The sequence below is a fragment of the Drosophila navojoa genome, chromosome 2 (assembly GCF_054131105.1).
Source record: "Drosophila navojoa isolate 15081-1374.11 chromosome 2, UAZ_NAV_1.0, whole genome shotgun sequence".
Taxonomy (NCBI): Eukaryota; Metazoa; Arthropoda; class Insecta; order Diptera; family Drosophilidae; genus Drosophila; species Drosophila navojoa.
In genome coordinates, this window is record NC_142890.1 from 28,754,174 (window position 1) to 28,774,598 (window position 20,425).

At 41.0% G+C, this 20,425-nt stretch overlaps 2 protein-coding genes across 2 annotated transcripts; both read right to left on the reverse strand.

Annotated features, from left to right (window-relative positions):
* Positions 1-4: 4 nt before the first annotated feature.
* Positions 5-14,683, reverse strand: LOC115564069 (uncharacterized). The gene is made up of 8 exons (XM_030387939.2): positions 14,158-14,683; positions 10,160-10,532; positions 9,942-10,068; positions 4,366-4,755; positions 3,577-4,304; positions 3,243-3,518; positions 337-3,172; positions 5-279 (listed from the first exon to the last, which is right to left on the reverse strand). The coding sequence occupies exons 2-8, from the start codon at positions 10,488-10,490 to the stop codon at positions 72-74; spliced, it is 4,896 nt and encodes a 1,631-aa protein (XP_030243799.2). The 5' UTR covers positions 10,491-10,532; positions 14,158-14,683; the 3' UTR covers positions 5-71.
* A 2,760-nt stretch (positions 14,684-17,443) lies between these two features.
* LOC115564068 (uncharacterized) lies at positions 17,444-19,116 on the reverse strand. The gene has a single exon (XM_030387938.2). It carries the CDS (start codon positions 18,727-18,729, stop codon positions 18,472-18,474), a length of 258 nt encoding a protein of 85 aa, XP_030243798.1. The 5' UTR covers positions 18,730-19,116; the 3' UTR covers positions 17,444-18,471.
* Positions 19,117-20,425: the final 1,309 nt, after the last annotated feature.

The following is a 20,425-nucleotide window of genomic DNA, read 5'->3' on the forward strand; positions in this document are numbered from 1 at the left end:
AAACTTAAGGACACTGTATAAAATGATGTTTATTTAATTACAATAAATAAACTATGTCTAATTTGGTATTTCTAATTTTTAGTGCTGATCGTAGCATTTTGTGTTTTTTGTTTTGTATCCGGTGCTACTGCTTCGCGTATATTCTGCTTTTCACGTACGATATGAAACGGCATAGGGATCTCTGCAGCGGGTTCAACGCCCATGCCCGAGCTTACTGCTGGCGGCTGTGGGAGAGGCGGCTCCTCATTTGTCTTGTTGAATATTACCCAGTTGTCCGGTCTGAGAAAATATTTCAAATTTTATATTCGTGAGTATCACAAGCTGGAATGGACTTACCTGTCCGGTTTTGTCAGCACGTTAATCGGGGCGAAGGCCACGTTCGTCAACTGTTTAACAACTGCACTAGCTGCAGCTGCTGATCGTTCGTCATAGTCCTCGGCATCGGCCAAGATGCTACTGCCCAACTGCTTTCCAAGGCTGTCCGTAAAAACTGTAACTTTACTATTGGCTGTGCTACGGCTGGAGGTGCTCAGCATTGGCTTGGGCATTTCTGTCACGTACGCTGTCTGTGTCTTGTTGTCCAGCATGGGCAGCACGAAGTTATCGTCCAGGTAAGTCGTGTTCGATGTCGAGTTTTTCGGTGTCTTATTATCTACGACATTTGTATTTGTATTCTCATTGGATGCAGTCGGTTTATCTATTGGCCTGCTCCCCTTCGTAAAGTCAATGTTTTTGTTCGGCTCGTCATCGTCGTATGTGTAATCGTCGGTGGTGTCCGGTGCAATGTCATCAGTCGTAATATTGCTTAAAGTGCGACTCAAGAAATCGTAGTCCTTAATCATGTCTAGTTTGTGATCTGTACTCGAAATCTCATTAATGTTACTCCCTAAGTCCTTCAGTTCCTGCGTCCGGGCATAGTACGGTTGTGTCTGTGTCAGCGGTCGATGGCCCACCACAGAGCCAGTAGAGAAAGGACTCTGATTTGGTGTTAGCTCTCGATCGTAGTAGAGTTCGCTGTGGCTCTGCTGATAGTCGGGTTTGTACGGCGATTGTGAGACGAGGCCGTAGCTGCCTCCCAAGCTCTGCGGACTTGGGTAGGAACTAAACACGGGATTGTTATCCGGGCGTGGACGGATATTAAAGCTAAATATGCTGTCGGCTCCATTCGCGCTGGCCACACCAGAAATGCTGCCATAGTTGCCTGCACTGACGGCCGAGCTGGAGGCATGCAAATAATTATTTTGTGGGCTTACTCCGATTTGGGAGCTGCTCGAAGTCGAGTGGGTTTGGGATAAGGGTGGGCGTGGCGCATAGTGTGCCGGGCTGCTTATACTGAGAGAGCTGCTGATGGGACTATTTATCACATGAGTCTCTTGGTAAGGTCGCTCTTGATGGAACGAAGAAATTGGACTTGGCGTCTGTGGTGCTTGCGTTGGTCGTCTGTTGGCATTCGGATTGAAGGTATTGGTGGCAAAGGTTAAGAAGTTTTGAAATATATTCGGTGCACGTGTCGTGGTGCGTCTGTCGTCATTGTCGTTAAGGTAGATGATAGTCGGCGGCTTCGTTTTCTGTAGCTGTGGCGGTATGGTGTCCCTATGCGTTGGATAATAGCTGTAGCTGGGCGTTGTGCTGGCATAGTCCATGAACTGGGGAGCGTAGCTGTTTTCGTAGTTGTTGTAGGGTCTATAGACAGTCGACGTCGTATAGTCGGTATACTCTGCTGCAATCGGTCTCGTTACTGGAGTTTTGTTTGTCTGTCGTATATTGATCTCAATTTCGTATTGGTCGTTTGCATGGGGTCCGTTTACGACAACTTTCTGGGGGTAGACGGGTCTGCTTTGGTAGTGGCTACGCAGTTCCACGCCCCGCTTTGTAGTCTTCGATATTTTGGAGGACTTGGTGGTGCGACTACGGGTAATGCTTGGCGTTGTTTTTCTCGATACTGTCTTTGTCGTAGTCAAATGAGTTGTCGTACGATTCCGTTGTCCGTGCAAGAGTTTAGTGCTGGGCACTTCGTCCGTTTTATTCGGTTTTGTCACTTGACGCGGCACGCGTTTGACATTGTCAAGGTCTGCTGGGTTTTGTCTCAGTGGGTCAAGTGGGTCAAGTGGGTCAGGTGTGTCGTCTGTGTTGTTGCCTTGTAAATGTGGCTGTATCGTATTATCGGTTGTTGTTTCCGATCTGTCAGTAGTCACAGTCGAGTCGGACTCTAAGTTCGTATCCTGTGCACTGTCGATATCTCGAAATTCCGGTAGCTCTGTATTATGAAGTAGTTCTGGGTCTTCGTCTATAGTGTCTAGTTCGTGGTCAGTCTTTGCAGATGAAGTGATATTGCCATCACCGGCGCTGCGTAGTTCTAGAGGTATGTTGTTTATAACCACTGTGCGTTTCGGACCTGCTCCTCCAGGTTTTCTAATGCTTACGTTCTTTATATTAATAGTTATTTTGGGGGACTTGTCTAGCTTATTGCTTACGCCCCGAGTTGGATTCGTATTCCTGTTGTTATTGTTGCCTGTCTTTGTCTTGGTCACGGTCTGCGTCTTACGTTTGAGGTCGAGCTTGTCGTTTATCTTGCTTATGTTGGCGTTCGTCGGTCGGAGAAAGCCTGTCGCTGAGTTGGGGCTAAAGTCAACATGGGGCTGCATAGGTTTCACGCGGTTGGAGAAACCCGCCTTGTCCTCCTTGACGATCGGCCGGACACCTATTTCATTTTGGGGCAATTCTGACTCTACGATGCTAAAAACGTGCTCGGGCTGTTGCTTGGCCGGCAAGAATGGATCCTGCTCTAGCCAAGGACTTAGATCAATGAATCCCAGTATGCCTGTGCCGCAGGTCTGGCGTTCGTTGTCAGCAAACTCAGCGGGTATGAAAATATGTGGCTGGAACGTGCCGCCGCCCACTGCTCGGCATAGCACTTGCGCCAGGGAGACTCTTCTGATCGAGTGGAGCTGGGCTGGCGTGAAGGAGCTCTCGAACCCGCCATTTTCGTACCAGAAACGATCGCCGCGTCGCGAGTTGCTAAACTGCTGGGCTATGATGCATGCAAAAGTTGGACCCACCAGTCCGCCTATTACAGGTCTTTCCGCAATGCCGCCGACAAATAGATCGATGTCGTGAACGCTGCGATAAGCGTGTCCAATTCGCTTCGCTGACTCTGGGCCGACCACATTAGCTATGACAGAGATGGGCAGAGAGAAACCGGGTGTAAATATGGTGAATGGGAGGTGGGGGAATAGCATTACCGAAATCATCCCAGGTCTGAATCGGACTGAGGCCACAGGGCACTCGCCACGCAGTGTATGGAGCTAGGCCGTGGTCACGCCCACGCTGAATGTTGATGGCGGCCAGGTCAAGGCCAAAGGGAAATCCTGGCGTTTGGAACAAGTGATTGGTCAGCTCGGGCGTAATGAACTCGTCTCGCTTGAGCGCTCTTTGGGATGCCAATCCGCGTAGCAGACGATGCAGCGAACCCGCAGTTCCAATGTCGCCATTCTGAAACTCCTCGTGCAAACTAACGTCTGTGGATTAGGGAATTGATTAGCGGTAATTTTATTTACGGATCATTTAGGCTCTCACTGTTGTTGATCATGTTGTGATGGCGATCGCATCGCATATACGAGTTCTGGACCAGGGAGTGGCCGAATCGAAACGCTGCCGAAGAGAATGCGTTGGCCACAGTCGGATTGACCTTCGGATCGTAGCCCTCGTAATAGCCGGTGCTCAAGAGCTGCAGGTCAAACAGCTTACACACCTCCTGGCCGAGCACTACCGGCAGAAACTCCCGGTATGTGATGTGCTGGAACATGGCGCCGATAATACGGCGCGTCTCCTGGTAGATCTTCTCGTCGCTCCAGTGCGGATTCAGCTCACTCAGCTCCATGGCGATGCGATTGTGCTCCCCCACCCACACATGGTGCATGGCCAGGAGCCCGGGCTGCTCGCCGCTGCGGCCGTCGCCCGCTCTGATGCACTGCGTGGCAATGGCGCCGCGCTGGCACACATCTTCCGCCGGGTTGCCGCGGCCGTATATCAGCAGTCCGTTGCGGAAAATGCGCGCATTGTCCGAGGACTTGGCGCTGTTAGAGTATATTGGCGAGGCGTCGATGTAGGATGTGGCCTGGTTAGTTTGCTCTCGCCAGGACAACACACAGTCGCGCCGTTGAGCCGGTGCGGAGCGCAGAAACTCCAAGCAGCGAACTTTGAGCGGCGACAGCCAGGGATCATCCAGTGGAACCTTGATGGGAAAGCACGAGGGATGAAAATCCTTGCCGCCACAGCAGCTGGGTATGGATCCATTAATCGAACTGGAGGGAGACCCAAAAGCTAAGGTAATCTTATCATTCATCCTACACTCACTTTCCTTACCGCGGCTGTGCCGTGGACGTCATGTCGTGATCCAGCATCTGCCCCCATTGCGCTATCATGAGAGTCAGAGGTGCTTCCCCTTCGCGAGCTCCATGCACCAGCAGACTGACGAATCTCGATGAGGACAAAGTGCTGCCATCCGTTGAGCTTCGAACGCTGTCCACTCCATCGCCATATTCGGGCGGCAGGAAGCGGTTGAAGGGCATCTGAGCAGCGCCCCAGCGGGGCCTGCGCTTGTTGTTGCACGTGCCATCGTGTGTCCGGTAGCGCTCCGCCGCCGGCATGCACGGCGGAGGGTCTCGCGCCGGGCATAGGGCCTCTAGGGCAGTGCGCCGCAGTGAGATTTTGTGTGCATGCGATTGGCGTGCCAGCTCATCGATGTGCTGGAAGCTAAGAGGAGGAGACAATACTTCTGGTTAGCTCATCCTAATCCTTGCCGTGTGGATGTGTGGATGTCGCCGACATGGCTACGTCCAAACTTTATTTTCAAGTGCTCAATACAAACGTTAGCGGCATCTATTTATAAAACGCTCAAGTTGCGCGAAGTTGGGAGCCAACAGCGACCCAAACGAGTTCGTCGCAAGATGAGGGATCCACCAACAAATTAAACCATGTTGCGTTTTCATTGGTGTAGTCTCAATGTGTGTGTGTGTGTGTGCTTTTGTCTGTGTGAGTTTTGTGGGAAAACGCACAAGAAATCAAAACGCCAGCAGCTGACTTTAATTTAGTCGCTCTGGCTTTCCATTTACAGCAAGGTTTCTACTCTTTCTTTCTGTGGGGTATAATTGGATAACCATGAGCACTGCGTTGCTTAGCAAACGACTCCTAATAGTTCATGTAGTTCTTATTAAGAAATCAGATTTCAAAATGTGCATAAATGTGGAGGAAGTTTGATAGATAAGATATTAAGTGAGCGGTAAGTGAATTAAAATGATCAATTCAAATATACAAAAAAATGTATTCAAAGAAATATTAAATTGACAATATTTGAACAGTAATTCTCTTAATTTTAATTTTCTTTAAAATATTTCTTTAAATATGAAAACAAATATTTATTTTTAGACAGACTATGAAATAATTAAGCAAAAATAAATAATTTAATTTTGTTTAAGTATACATTTTTAGAAAAATGTTAAAAAGTCAAAAAAAAAAAAAAAAACGAAGAACAGATAATATATTTTATGTATTCTCATTTATGATAAAATCTTAATTAAATGAAAACTAAATGAAGGATATGGTCGATATATTTTGGCAAAGAGAAACCAAAATGAAGCTCCTAATGAAGTAAATTAGATTAGATATTCAATAAACTTATACTTTTCGAAAAGCTAGATGTGGTGTTAATTCAAAGAACTGTAAACAATCATTCCAAGAATTGTAAAAAAGTTAAAAAATCAGTAAATGCGAAAAAATAGAAGAAAATGTTGTACAACATAATATTTTAAATAAAATGAAAATGTAAATTTAATGAGGAGGGAAAAAATTTGTTTTAATTATATAAAGAATTATCTTCTGTTGAAATGGCTTCAAATGAAAATAAATTAAAATTTATTTTTAAAAAATTTAATGGCTACACTTTCAAAAATCTCTTCTTTCAGACTTTTAAAAATTCAATCACAATTGTAATTAAATGATTTGTTTTTTTTTTTTTTATTATAAATGCAAAACTGTTATCACATTAAAGGGTATCATAAAGTCGTTATACTGCGCTACACTCTCTGAGGTGAAAGTGAAAAATACCTGTTCAAATGCTCAGCGTATCACAATTTTCTTATTTTCATTTAACTACATTTATTTGATTACCCAAAAAAACAGCGCTCATCGCCCTTTACCTTAGACAACGAGGCGTATACGCAATCTCTGTATAGATATGCATAAATATATATGTGCATATGTACGTGTATGTATGTATATGTATATAAATATACAGAAATGTAAAGCGCAGTCGCAGCCGCAGCCGCAGTTGAAGCCGCGTTCAATGACCTCAGCAGCTTCGCAACAAAACAAACACAAACGAATATATATATTATATATATATATATATATGTATATATGCATGCATGTATGTATATGCCTATATATGTGTATATTTATGCTTTCATACGCCTTTGGTGCTTGAGGCCGAATTCGTGAGGCTTGTAGAAATCGAAAGTCGCGTCTTGTAGTTTGTATTTGTGTTTTATTTATTTTGTTTTGTATTTTATTTATTTGTGTTTGTATCTTTCTTTGGCACAAAAGTTGCCGGCGAACCTTTTGTTGTTATTGCTGTTGCTGTTGCTGTTGCTGCTGCTGCTTTTGTTGTCGTCGCCATTTGATGTAATCAAATTGCGAATGCTGAGACGGATACTGCGACAGCGACTGCGACAGCGACAGCGACAGCTGAAGACTTATTAAGCGACGAGGGGACGGGGAGAGACAGAGTTAAATAGGCAGCGTCATGCGTTTTTCTTCATACTATTTCTAGCGTTTGTCCATAACTACAATCCACCCAATACAAAGGCACCTTCATAATTACCGTCGCTCACATTCACTCGCTTTCTTCTAATTTGGCTAAATATCTGCTTTTGGCAATTTTAATGAGCGCGCCAACTCTTGGTCACATCATCAGCAGCGAAGGCAGCTGATATTTAATTGAAGCAAACTTATTGAATCTTTCGTAATTTGATGTTGCCCACATGAAAAGAGTTAACAACAGAGCCAGAGCTGGGCCATCTTCGACTTGGGCTGTTATTGTTGCCAGCTCATTGAGCAGCGCAACTGATTTGCAATTACATAAAAGTATTTGGGCAGCTTTGGCTCATTGCACCTGCTACTACCTGGCTGCGTGTGTGTGTCTGTGTGTGTGTGTGTTTTTAAGTATTTCTATTTTGTAATTGTATCGGCCATGGAGTGAAAGTTCTGTAGTAGCTTTACTTGAATGCTGTTTATGTGTGGAAAATTGTACGGATTTTATTTGATTTTCGTTGTTGTCGTTGTTGTTGTTGTTGTTGCACAGCGCCAGTAGACAAGACAGGCTGACGCGCACCTGAACCCGTTGTGAAAAGTGAAAACGTGCAAACTGGAAAAACTACGGCAGCGACCGCCATTTCCGTTGGCCGACCAAAGAGGTCATTTACTTTTGCACTGGCCAGCATTCGCAGCTCTGCTCTGCTCCGCCCAGCTTAGCCACCGACCCAGCCCAGCTTTAATTTACCTTTTGCTATCATACAATTTGGCTTAGCTCCAAAATGGCCAGGCCCGGTCCAGACCGTGACGACGGCGATGCTGCTGCTGGCTTGGCAATTATGCGGCATTTCAATGTCAAAGTGAAAGTTGACTCTCAGCAGCAGTCACGGCAACAGTCGTTGCCGTTGCCGTTGCCGTTGTCGTTGCTGTTGTCGTTGAATGTCGATTTAGATACAATTTAACGGGTGTCTCTGCCACCCTCCCACCTCCTCGTCTGTCCGTCGCCTGCTGCCTCAGCTACTGGTCACATTTCGTAGCACTTCAGTCAGCGCACTTCAACTTCAACTCATTAGCCATGGGTGCCATGGAGTCGTAGAACTCGTCAATCAAGCGAGAAAGTTACCGCTCTTATGGCCAGAGGGTGGGGCACCCCCCACAACTCAAATGCTCAGATTATTGATATATTGTTTTCTCTCTCTCTCTCTCTCTCTCTTTCTCATCTCTTTTTGCTTTAGATTCGCTCCAGGCGCGACAACTTTTGCCAACTACGAGACTTGTCAATTGACTTCAAGTATTCAGTTGAAACGAATATGAAATAAATAAATTATTATTGAAGCTGCACAGATTTCCTTTTTCTGCATTTGATGTCGATTTTGAAGAAAATATATAAATTTTCTCATTAAAGCTTGGCGTATATGATTTATATACGTATGGTTCTTACCTACAATTTTCCAGCAACAAGACTATGTAAAGCTATAAACTTTTTCAAAGCAACTAAAGAAATCCATTACAAAATATTTAAAGGAAAGCCAGTAATGTAGCACATCAGCATTAGCTCACATTCATAAAAATGAGAGTATATATATGTATTAATAAAGCTTTTCTGGCTTAAATTGCTAAAAAGCTTATATTAGAGCAACCATAATAAAGTTTTAACATCTCCACTCACAGTAATTAAAACAAGTAAGAAGACTCTAGTCGAGACTGCTTGACTAGGAGATACCCTGAACCCTCCAAGCTGATATACTTATCATTCTGCACTTCTATTATGCACGCACACATGCATACATATGCATCCACCCTCACGCGCCCGCGCTCTGCTAACTGCGCAGTAAGCAGCGACTGCGCTTGGGCCGCGCTGCAGTGTGGGCAATAGTATGAGAATTTACTTGGTAAATAACTTCTTTTGTAAACACACGATCTTAATGAGATCTTCAGGGCGTAATTATATGGTCAAAATGTGTGTACATTCCAAAGCACAAGTCTCTAGTACTTGAAATACGTTTTTTACAAATTGGGGGCGAAGGGGGCGTGGTATCCAAAATCTGTTGATTACAAAATGTTTGTATTCATCATACGTATATACACAGTAAATCTGAAGTCTCCACGTCTAATAGTATTCCAATGAGGCTCAAAAAACAAAATCAATTTTTCGATTATTCTCGATAGAAAAGTTATCGGATGAGTTATCGAAAAAATAAAGCAAACTCGTACTGCGTATGGTATACACGAGTATGCACACAAAATTTCAGCTCTCTAGCTCTTATATCTTCTGAGATCTCGGCGTTCATACGGACAGACGGACGGACGGACGGACAGACAGACGGACAGGGCTATATCAACTCAGCTCGTCATGCTGATCAAGAATATATATACTTTGTGGGGTCTGTGATGATTCCTTCTGCCTGTTACATACTTTTTCACAAAAACATTATACCCTGATTTCCCATTTTCAATGGGTTCAGGGTATAAAAAGTACAGTCGAGTCCCTATAGCTCGAAATGGCAAATGGATTAGCTTTTTTCTTTCGATTTACACAGAAAATTACGAATTAACAAGAATATCTAAGGAATTTTTTTCAAGAGAATATAATTTCTTTCGACTTAGCGGGATACAAATTATCGACACTCGACTGTATATGTATGTATGTGTATGTATAAGTAGTAGTAAACATATTGTTGAGTTCCCATTTTTACCAGTTCTTCGAAGGAGAACTATGAAATTATAGGACATACGTTTCGAACGGCGGAAATTACGGAATATTTTAAATATGATACGCTCTCCAATTTAGGAAACATTTTAAGCCAATTTTAAAACTACTCAAATATAGTTTTTATACGATATTGGAAATGGTATCATATGATATGAAATAATTAGAATAGACATGATTTGGCATGCCTCATACATTTCATTCAATGATTTTGTGTCTTTTCTAATTATTTGCACTTTCCAATGAAAGTTTCTCGTGCTGCCCACAAAACAATTGGATATATTCATATATAGTTGTCATGATGCGTCATTGTCAGTAACTTTGCTCATATGGCAAAGCAATATGATGTATTTGTGGCTGATGACACCACTCAATCACTCACCCACACACCCACTCGACCGCGTCCCCACCGTGAACTTACTTGTGACGAAAGGCTTTGGTGGCTTCGATGGTGGCATAGGCGGCCATCTCGCGCTGCTCCGACTCCGCATTGGGCGCATTGAAACGGGAGAGCAGGGCAGCTGGATGATTGTCCTGCAGCGTTTGACCTTCAAGACCAAAAAAATAAGAGGACAGAAAAACAGATATGAGGAATCGTTGCAAATGTAGTTGCAGCAATAAAAGTAGCATAGCGCACACCATTAAGCAGCATTTGTGGCTGGATCCTGCCGTAGAGGTCGGCCATGGCATTGAGTCCTTGCTGCACGCTCTGCTGCAGCGCCACATCCATCAGAGTGGGCCGGCGGGAGCGCGGCTTCCGTTGTCCTTCGCCGTATGTCAGCTCCGCCGGTATGGTTAATGGCCGAGGTAACTCATGAGTGGGCGGATTGTTGTCGGCATATCCCACAGGCGTCTGCCCGTCCTGGCCCGCACTCGCCTTCGTCTCTGCCTCTGGCTCCGCCTGCGCCGTCAGCAGCAGCAGCAGCGTCAACAGCAGCGCCAGCCGCAACATGGCAACTTTGTGCCTCATGTGGCAAGTGGCAATGAATGCGATTCCCAGAAGCTGCTAAATCTCTAAAATTACATCAATTCCAAGTAAAATTTGACTTTAAGATATTTTCACACTTATTAGCTGTTAACAAACAATTAAAAATACTTATGATTATTGTTACTTAATTTATGTAAGACAATTTTTATTTTACACTTCTTGAACATGAATTGACATTTCTCTGTAAATGAATTTATCTAGAATAACTGTCAATAGTAGATGTAGTTCTTAAGCCTGTCATGAGAGCATATATCCTATCTGCACATATGTACATATGATTAATCAGTTGTAATATACTTAAACAGAAACTACTTTGAAGGATTCAGTCTTCAATAGTAAAAATCTAGATTTTTAAAAACTGTATAATATCAATTATACAGTAATTATAATATCAATTATTATATAAAAAATAAAAATGCTTTACTCCATACTACTACTACTAATGTATATATAGAAGAGTTACAAACAAAATATGTATTATATGTATTTCCCTCTCTCAACTGTAGCACAATCCTAATCGAATATTTATTTACTACATATTTTCAACTTATTTTATTTTATTTATTAGGAAGCTCCAGAGCAAAGCAAGAAAAATAACTCTAGTCAAGACTGCTCGACTAGGAAATTTCCTCTTCCAATCAATCTTCGCTTTTTTTATGACTGCGTACATAACAGACAACACATGCACACACACACACGTATACATTAGCGCAGAAGCAGAAGAATTTTTGAAAAATTATATTTCGCGACTTTTATCAAATAATATGTATTTCGCCTAATAAACACGGCTTCAAAGGTATTTTTTTATAAATATGTGTGTATGTATATAAATTATATAAATAATAATTTAACTATATTTACCGAACTCCAGTCTTAGAAGAGCAAAGTTTATTATAGGATATGCAGCAAACACACATACATAGAAACATACATATGTAAATTCATACATTTAAAATAACAGAGAGAAAGAGTATGTAACGATCGTAACGGTTGAGCGAGAGACGCAGAGAGAGAGAGAGAGAGAGAAAGAGATGATACCGTTTAAACGCCTTCGGCAAATGGCTGCGAGATCCCGTTGATCGCTGAGAGCGCAAGAGAAGAATATAAACGAGCAAATACGAAGTTAAGCTGAGGAATCGAGCCAGATTTTTGTGCATAAACAGATTGTTCCAGATGTATATACATATGTACTTATGTTATATTATGACTTTAGCTGATTTTTTATATGGAGCAAACGAAATTACTAGAAAGAGATTAATGCATCTCCAATGCAGATTTAATTACGTACATACACGAATATTGATCAATTAAATATCAATTAGGTAAAGGGTATTTTGTGGTCGAGCAATTTCTAATAGAGCGTCATATTTATTGAAATTAGCTTTGTGCAAATTTGATGAAGAGAGGAAACCCCACTTTGAATCAATAAATGCGCAAATTAACTATAATTAGAGAGTTATAAGAGTTGCGTTGCAGATCATCAATGTAATGCCGACAGTTATTGTTGTTGTTGTTGCAATAGATGTTGTTGATATTGTGACAGATTACATCAGTCCGTAACAAAATGTGTCATTGTGTGGAAATGCCGATGATTTTATTGATGTGTGTAAGTTACATAGATAAATGTACAATATGTACTTATTTATTTAATTAATAATCATTTTATATAGTCCAGGTTAAGTAAATATAAATGATTATCTTACGGTATATGTAATATACGTTTGTTGGCAATTTTTTAAATTTTATATTCCACATCATTTTATAGTCAATATTCGGCTATAAATGATTAATTTTCCCGTTTTGATTAGCTATGGGAATAAGCTTTAATAACGTTGCCTATCTCTTTCTCTCTCTCTCTCTCTCTCTATCTCTCTTTAAATATATTGGATGTATATCTGCATAGTCGAGACAGTCAATATAAAGATGCATTGATAACTGAGGATGTTGCAATATTATAAGTAAATGGGAATGAACTTTAATTCTTCTGGACAAACTAGAATTTTATATTGCTGACTATCTGGGTATACTTTTATGTAACACTGTGTCTATAAAAAAATTAATTCAAAGTAACAAAAAACAAGTTAGAGTACTCCAGCCGGGTATACTCGACTGTGAGATATGCAATGTGAAGTCTCTAGCTTGGGTGGCGTACGAGATAGATGGGCTCAAACGGGCAGATGGAAAGATGGACAGATGGCTAGATAAATTATTTTATAGACTGCCAGCCTCTACCGGGTACATACATATATTTGTACAAAAACACTATGTCGTCTATTCTGATTGCAATGGGTTCAGGGTATATAGGTCCAAAGGCATCAAAGTTTTTCAAGTATCAATGTTTTCGAATATATCACGAACTAATTAGTGAATTTTACAAGATATAGATCTATATAAAAATTGTAAAATGTTAGCTCGAAACAATTACTTATTCATAAGCGTCATAACAATGACCCTGTGCGGTTTTGGAATCCAACAGGCCAACATTTAGTCACGTTTACTGTTACAGTTTTTCCCGATGCGTCATTTTCATATATAGTATAGAAAAGTATATTTTAATATACAATTTTACTTTACCAATATTAGAAGTATATAAATACACAGTACTTTTTGATAGCTCACTCCTTAGTAGGCGCATCGGAAAGATAAACTTAGGGTTCCAATAATTCAGAAGGACGCAATGGGAAACAGAACATTACTATCTCAACTCACATATAATAATATAATATATATTGAGTATACATATATGTAAAATAGTATAATATAGTATAGCATATCATTTAATGTTGACTAGCCCGTTAAATTGGAACGATTCTTATATCTTTAGAGTGTAAGCGAGTATCAAACAGTCGTTGACCGTTGGCCGTCGGCCGACTGCAACATTGTGAGCATTAGAACAGGTCAATTGCCAATTTAAGTGTGAAATCGCATCTCTGTCCCTGAGATGCATTGATATATGTGCATAAATGATGGGTGATATGTATGAAAGTATCAATATAATGTGTTGCATTTATCCGCATCTCCTGTCCAAGTGTCAAGGTAAAAATTATTTAATAATTATAGTGAATCATAAAATTTGGTTAGGATGCTTCATATAGATATTGTATCATATGAGCGCATTTTTAGATATTAATAATATTATATTAGAATTAATATATGTATATAGATCATAAAGTTATATGAAGGGTTTGGGTGATTAAAAATGAATGGTATAATATTAAAAATATAATATTTGAATCAATGCATATAATTATATGCAAATAAATATTGCTAATTTTAATTTATGAACCTTTAAACAAAACAATTTTTTTGCACTAAATGTATTATGCAATTTAAATTTAAAATATTTTTTTGTTTGGCTTTAATGGAAATGGCCAAGATTTTGCATAAGGCGCTTCTTTGTCTACGGCCGCGGCCTTGCAGCAGCTGAATCAGCCAGGAAATTGGTTGGCTTAGAGAGCGGCATTTGCTGGCCAGAGTCGAAGCGTTTTGTTCGAATGGCTTGGGACACGCTCACTTAGCCAACTGTGGCAAGTTGGCCATTAGCCGGCTTAATCAATTTTCATGATATATGTATGTGCAAGAGAGTGAGAGCGAGATAGCGAGAGAGGGGGGGAGTAAAAGAAACGAAACGGAAATTGATATTGAATACCTTAAATTCAATTTGCAGCCAAATTGATTAACACCTGCTGCAATTAAGTAGCGGTAAATGTGCTTTAATCACTTTTGCTAGCCGCTTCTAATGCTGCTGCTGCTGCTGCTGCTTCTGCTTCTGCTTCTGCCTCTGTGTCATGAACGGGCGACGACAGATATTCAATGGCTCAATGCGAGATGTGATTGTTTGTTGTTGTTGTTGTTGTTACTGCTGTTGCTTTTCTTCCTGTTCCTCTTCCTCAGATCGCTGTTTCACTTTTGAATACCATGCGCCGCACACAAAATAGAAACTTTTTCGCGTTTGTATCTTTGATCGCCGTAAACCGAACTAAATCGATTCTCACCATACAGCTACCATTAGAAGCCAAAAAGACAGAGATGCCAAAGCCAGAGTCAGAGCCAGAGCCAGAGCCAGAGCCAGAGCCAGAGCCATAGCTGGAGCCAGAGTACCGATGCCACAAAAAACTTCCACAACTCGCGAAGCTGCCGTTGCTCACCAAAAGAAGAAAAAGATCAACGCCTGTCGAGCGACCAGTTCTCGCTGCTTCTGCTGCTGCTGCTGCTGCTGTTGCTGTTGCTGCTGCTGCTGCGGGCATCTCGTAGTAGCAGTTTGTTTCATTTTTTTTTTTTTCACTCTTCTACATGTTTATTATTTATTTTCAGCCATACTGTATACACACATCGAGAGATATCAAATAGCCGGAGGCTGCGAAAATCTCTGGGTAACTTCATTGATCATCGATTCATAGAGCTGGGGGTACGACTAGCTTCTAGGCCCCGGGGCAAGCCCGACTTGTTCGCTTATCTCGCGTCTCATCGAACTGCTTTCAATTAGAAGAGAAAGTTCTTGCTACAAAAACAAAAAACTCAAAAAAAAAAAAAAGTGAAACAGCAACACACTCAAACCTTGTTTCTCCTGGGGGGCAAAGATGCTTTTACTCTCTGCCATCGTCGCCTCGCCCAACAACGGAAAGATTTTCAAAATTGCACCTCATAAATTACACAGTTGATATATCATCACAGTTGCCAAAAGCTGACTCACTGATCACTTTGCGATCGAGCGAGAGTCCAAAAATAAACCTTGGGCAAGCGAAACTAAATTACCCGAAAGGTCAACAAGACACAAGTTCTCTTCAAATGAAATGGTTAGAAAGTAATGAAAACAAAAAGTAAATAAAAGTCAAATAAACCAATATTTTATACAAATAATATTTTTTGAATTACAATACAATACAATTTTTATTAAAGAAACTATTAAAGTCAAAAGAAGCTGCAATTTGTGTTATTGATATATAGGTTTTGGTTTAGACGATATCCTAGCTCTATTATTCTCTCTATCTCATAAGTAACTTGTATGTATTTGTGTAACAATATATTATAATCTAATATCTCTACTGCCTAAAGAGATATCAGATTCTTTTGCTTCAATTTTAGCTCTATGGAATATATCCATTTAATACTTTTTAACGTTCACGAGGCCGTTTGAGTAGCTCCAATATAATATATTCTTCCAATATTTAAATATTCTCAATTAGTTTTTAAATAATTATAGGAAAATCGAATAGAGTAGAAAAAAATAGATGTTGTTATATAGGTAAAGAGCAAAATTTTACCAAAACTCACTTAAAATAATATCACTCAAATCTGAAACGGTCAATTTGAAATACAATTGAATGGAACATACTAAAATATATCATATTCTTTTTACAGCGCGCTGAGTCGGCGGACCGACAGCATATATATTGATGGTCGGACTTGATGTAGCGCACTCTAAAAACGAATATGAAATTCCCTCTGTATATTTACTGCCCTCACACTCCTAGCTATTAAAAAGGTATTTTAAGCCAATATTTGTTTATTGTGCGAACGTTAAAATATTTCCAGAAGCTACTAAAATTTGTACAATTTTTTGTATGTATTTGTATATTGTGTATTTGGATGAATATAGCTGTTTTTTTTTTTTTTTTTTTTTTTTTTTTCTAAAAATACTTTTCATATACAAAAATCGACTTAATATAAAAGCTTTCACAGTCATCAAATGTTCTCTTATGTACTGGATTTAGAAATTACTGTTACATACATCATTACACAAGATTGTCTACACGGCATTAAAAGCAAAAACATAAAATATAAATTCCTAATTAATATTGAGAATGTGAGATTATGTATTGTTGTAAACATTGCTGTAAGCATTGATTGTCCCGCCATGACTAATTTTCATTTGTGTTGACGATAAGCCAGAATAATTAAAAAGGGGGAAAAAAACAAGTAATAACATTTATATGATTCCAAAGTATTAGATAAGCCATCGATCAATTCTGATTGCAACTTAGTTGACTCAAGTCTGAAGTCAATATGTACATACATATGTATGTATGTTTGTATATCAATGTCATCTGGCGAATGGCGCTGCTGACCGTTCTAGCTACGTATACGTGTTACGTATGGATCTCTTAAATGAAATGTACGCAAGCAAATTAATTTGCTGGCCATAGCCACGCACTTGGGTAATTGAATTCAATTGAACTGAGTGCGCAGCTCGTAAAGAAAACGTGGAAACAGGCAAACGACAAACTTTGATCCATCAAGAGCAGCGCACGAAGAGAGTGCGAGGAGCAAGAAGCGAGAGCGCGCGACGTAGGCGTCAAATTGAAATGAAATGGAATGTGGCTGATGACGATTGTGAGTGTGTGAGTGAGAGGGAGGACGGGAACAGTGGCGGTTCGTAAAACTGAGACTGGGTCACTGTTACAAGCACAAGAATATACGAGTGAATCGGCCCACAAAGAGAAAGAGAGTGAGAGAGTGGAATAGAGAGCGAGCGCACAAACACTGCTGCTAATGATTCAGTTGTTGCGGTTAGAATCGAAATTGAGTTAAAGTTGGAAGAGAGGGAGAGAGCGACAGCAAGAGCGGGAGCGCAATAGCGAAGCAGCGACCGAGCGTGTACAGCATTGAACAAAGAATCGTTTGCATTTGACAGATTCAGACTTCGCTTTCATTTCGTTCTTTTTTTAACCGCTCTATTGTAATTTAAAATTTATGCGTTTTTTATACATTTCTTCTTTCTTGCTGCTGTTTTACTTTCACACTCAGGCAAAAAGGTTCGCGGCATTTATAATGACAACGGCAACGCCCACACATTAACCAGCCCCTCAATTTATTGCTGATAAGTTTCTTCTTCTGCATCTTCTTTTTCTCGTTCTCATAATTCCTTTACCCTTTTGTTGCACAAGTTTAATTGAATTTAGAATCGTCTCAGGAAGTTTTGTTGATTAAAAATCTTAAGAGTTTATTTGCATTTATTGTATGTTAATTTAGGTTTTCACACATTTGTATAAAATACAATTAATATTAGGTATAATAAATACAATATACATATGTTTATATGCAGACACATCAACAATTTGCATTCCATCAAAAATAGTCTAACAAATGAGTTTTATTTGTATTGCTTTATTGCATTTTCGTTTCATATTCATATTTCTCAATTGATCAACATATCAGTTTTTACCACTGATTCGGTCTGGAAACTACCAGAAGCGAGCTCCAAAAATTTACATTTCAGGTGTGTCGTGTACTTAAACATATAAAATAAGCTTACAAAGTAGGTATATATTTTATATATATGTATGTGTGTGTGTGTGTTAAGAGTATGCGTGTATATGCTAAAGTATTGCACTATATAGTATTATTATGGTAACCAATTTACATATGTTTATTTCAAAAATAAATTTATACCCGAATACATAGGTCGTATACGAGTTACACCCAAAAGCCTTAGTGAAAATTTCGCACGAAAAATAACGGAAAATTATGTAAAGCTTAAACGTAGAAAACCCCAAAGCAATAAAGAAAACTTTTTGTAACTGGCAAAGGGACACGCTAAGGAAAGCATAACAAAATGAAAAAGAGAAGGATAGGCATATAGAAATATAAATATAGTATGAGAGAAAGAGAGAGAGAGAGAGAGAGAGAGATAGAGAGAGGTAGAAGAGGACTGTGATGTTCTAAAAGAAGTTTTGATAATATGATTGGGTAAATAGTAGATCAGAATTGACCAAACGGAATGTGAATCCAACTCTCTGCGCACGATTGCCTTAACAATTGCATTGTTCCTTAAACACTTTTAAGCCTCTAACATGACCCCCCCGGACCTTGGGCTATCAAAATCCTTGGCAGCACTGCCGACGCTGGCTCCGAGGTTGCAGGGATCGCAGCCAAATTTCAAATTTATTTGCGCCCCGCCCTCGTCGACTCGGACATCCTGCCTGTAGGCCAACCGCCCAACCAACCAAACGCCCAATCACTATTATTGACGCCGATCGCCGGCACGGGTGGCCGCATGCCTGGACTGTTGCTGCTGCTCCTTGTCGCGCAGCTCCTTGATGGCGCCCACTGTGCCGAACATCACCTTGGCTGTCAGCTGTGTGTGATGCGAGGCGTTGGCTTTGCTGCTGGCATTTGCGTTGGCCTCCCGATCCAGGCCTGTGTTCGCATTGGCGTAGGCGTTCGTATAGGACACGTAATTGTTGTTCAGATCGCGACCGCAGCTGCACTGATGCGACATGTTGCACGTGTTCTAGTTGTTGCTAAACAATCGGCTTATCGATCGAGAACGGACGAAGGGGCGACGGCGGAACTGCGACGTGGATTTGATATATTGGCTAGCTAGTTGCCCACTTGTTGAGCTGCTGTCTATATATATACTGATGTCTATATATATGTATATATATTGGCTATATCTTTGCCCAGTTAGACTCGAAGTCTTGCAGCAGTTGATCCGCTCGCTGTGTGCGTGGGTTGCTTGGCGAACGCGCGTGTGCACGAAACAAAACTCAAAGTAAAGTTGTTTCTGCTGCTCGTCGTTGTTGTGGTCGTCGCCGTCGTCCGATAGTCGCTCACACTTTCACAGACTCACTAGAACTAATTTCGAAAAACTGTGGTGTTGTTTTTGTGGCGTTACCAGCCAGCCAGCCAGCCAGAGTCACAGCAGCAGCAGCAGCAGCAGCAGCAGCGGCAGCGACAGCGACGATGAGCGCTGAGTATCAAAGAGAGCGGACGAGAGCGTGTGCAGAGCGCGAACCTCAACACGAGCGTCAGCTGAGCGCGTGTGAGCCGCATGGGAGCCAACTGAGTGCCAAAATAAAATAAATAAAAACTCTCTGCTGCTATTGCTGCTGTTGCTGCTGCTGCGATCGTCGTCTCAGTTGTTGTTGCTGCTGTTATTGTTTCTGCTGTTGCTGCTAGTGGGCGCTGCAGTGAAATGATAAATTTCTCTACACTTTGCAGTCGATCTACACTGGTGAGCGCTCAAGCAAAAAGCGATTTAAATATTTTCAATATCTGTCAGTTGGATGATCGATCGATTGCTTAGGCGAGTACTGATAATAATAAATGAACGACAACTATTTTGCAGAAAGAAAAATATTTGAGTAAAATAAGTGAGAATAAATATGTATATGTATGTATGCTTTGCATTTCACAGTAGAACGAAATTGTTGATTCAGTGTGCAGTCTAGCATCGGGATGCTGCTGCTGCGATCGTCAACGATGGCGACGGCAACTGCAACGACGACAGCGACGACGACGACGGCTAGTTGAGCTGCGCGCGAGAGCTTTCTTGATTGCAGCTTAGTTTCTAATGGCCTCGTCCCTCTCCTTCTCGAGTTCCCTTGCCCCACGAGCTTAGCGTGTAATTTGTGCTGCCTGCGTCGACGCTGCGCTTGTGTAATATTTGCGTCGTCGTCTCCGCTTGCTTGTTTTGGTTTTTGTTTTCTGCTTTTGTGTGTGTGTGTGTTTTTTTGTTTCTTTTTGTTTTGAGTGGTAGCAAATTGTGTTGTATTTTTGTTACTTATTTGTTGCTCGTTTTTGCTTATAACATTTTGCGAATTCCAAGCGCACGCTCCAAACAACAACAAAAGCAACAATTACGACAATGCTATAGTAAATTATAAGTGCACGCGCATGAGTTTCAGACGGTGAGCGCCGCCAGGTGAAAATCAGTAAGCGCTGCAGTAAGCAGCAGCAGCGGCTGGCTCACCTGTTGCCTTTCACACACACACACACACACACACAAGCATGCATGGCTGTTGGCTTTATGATTGTTGTTTTTGTTGGCATTCATCAGGTTTCATTCACCTTTTGGCAGCAGCAGCAGTCGGAGCAGCAGCAGCTCCAGTCGCAATATATATTTTAAGACAAAAACAAAGCCCAAAAAAACTTTTGTCTATGTGGCCGAATCGTTTAGTTTACATAATTGGAAT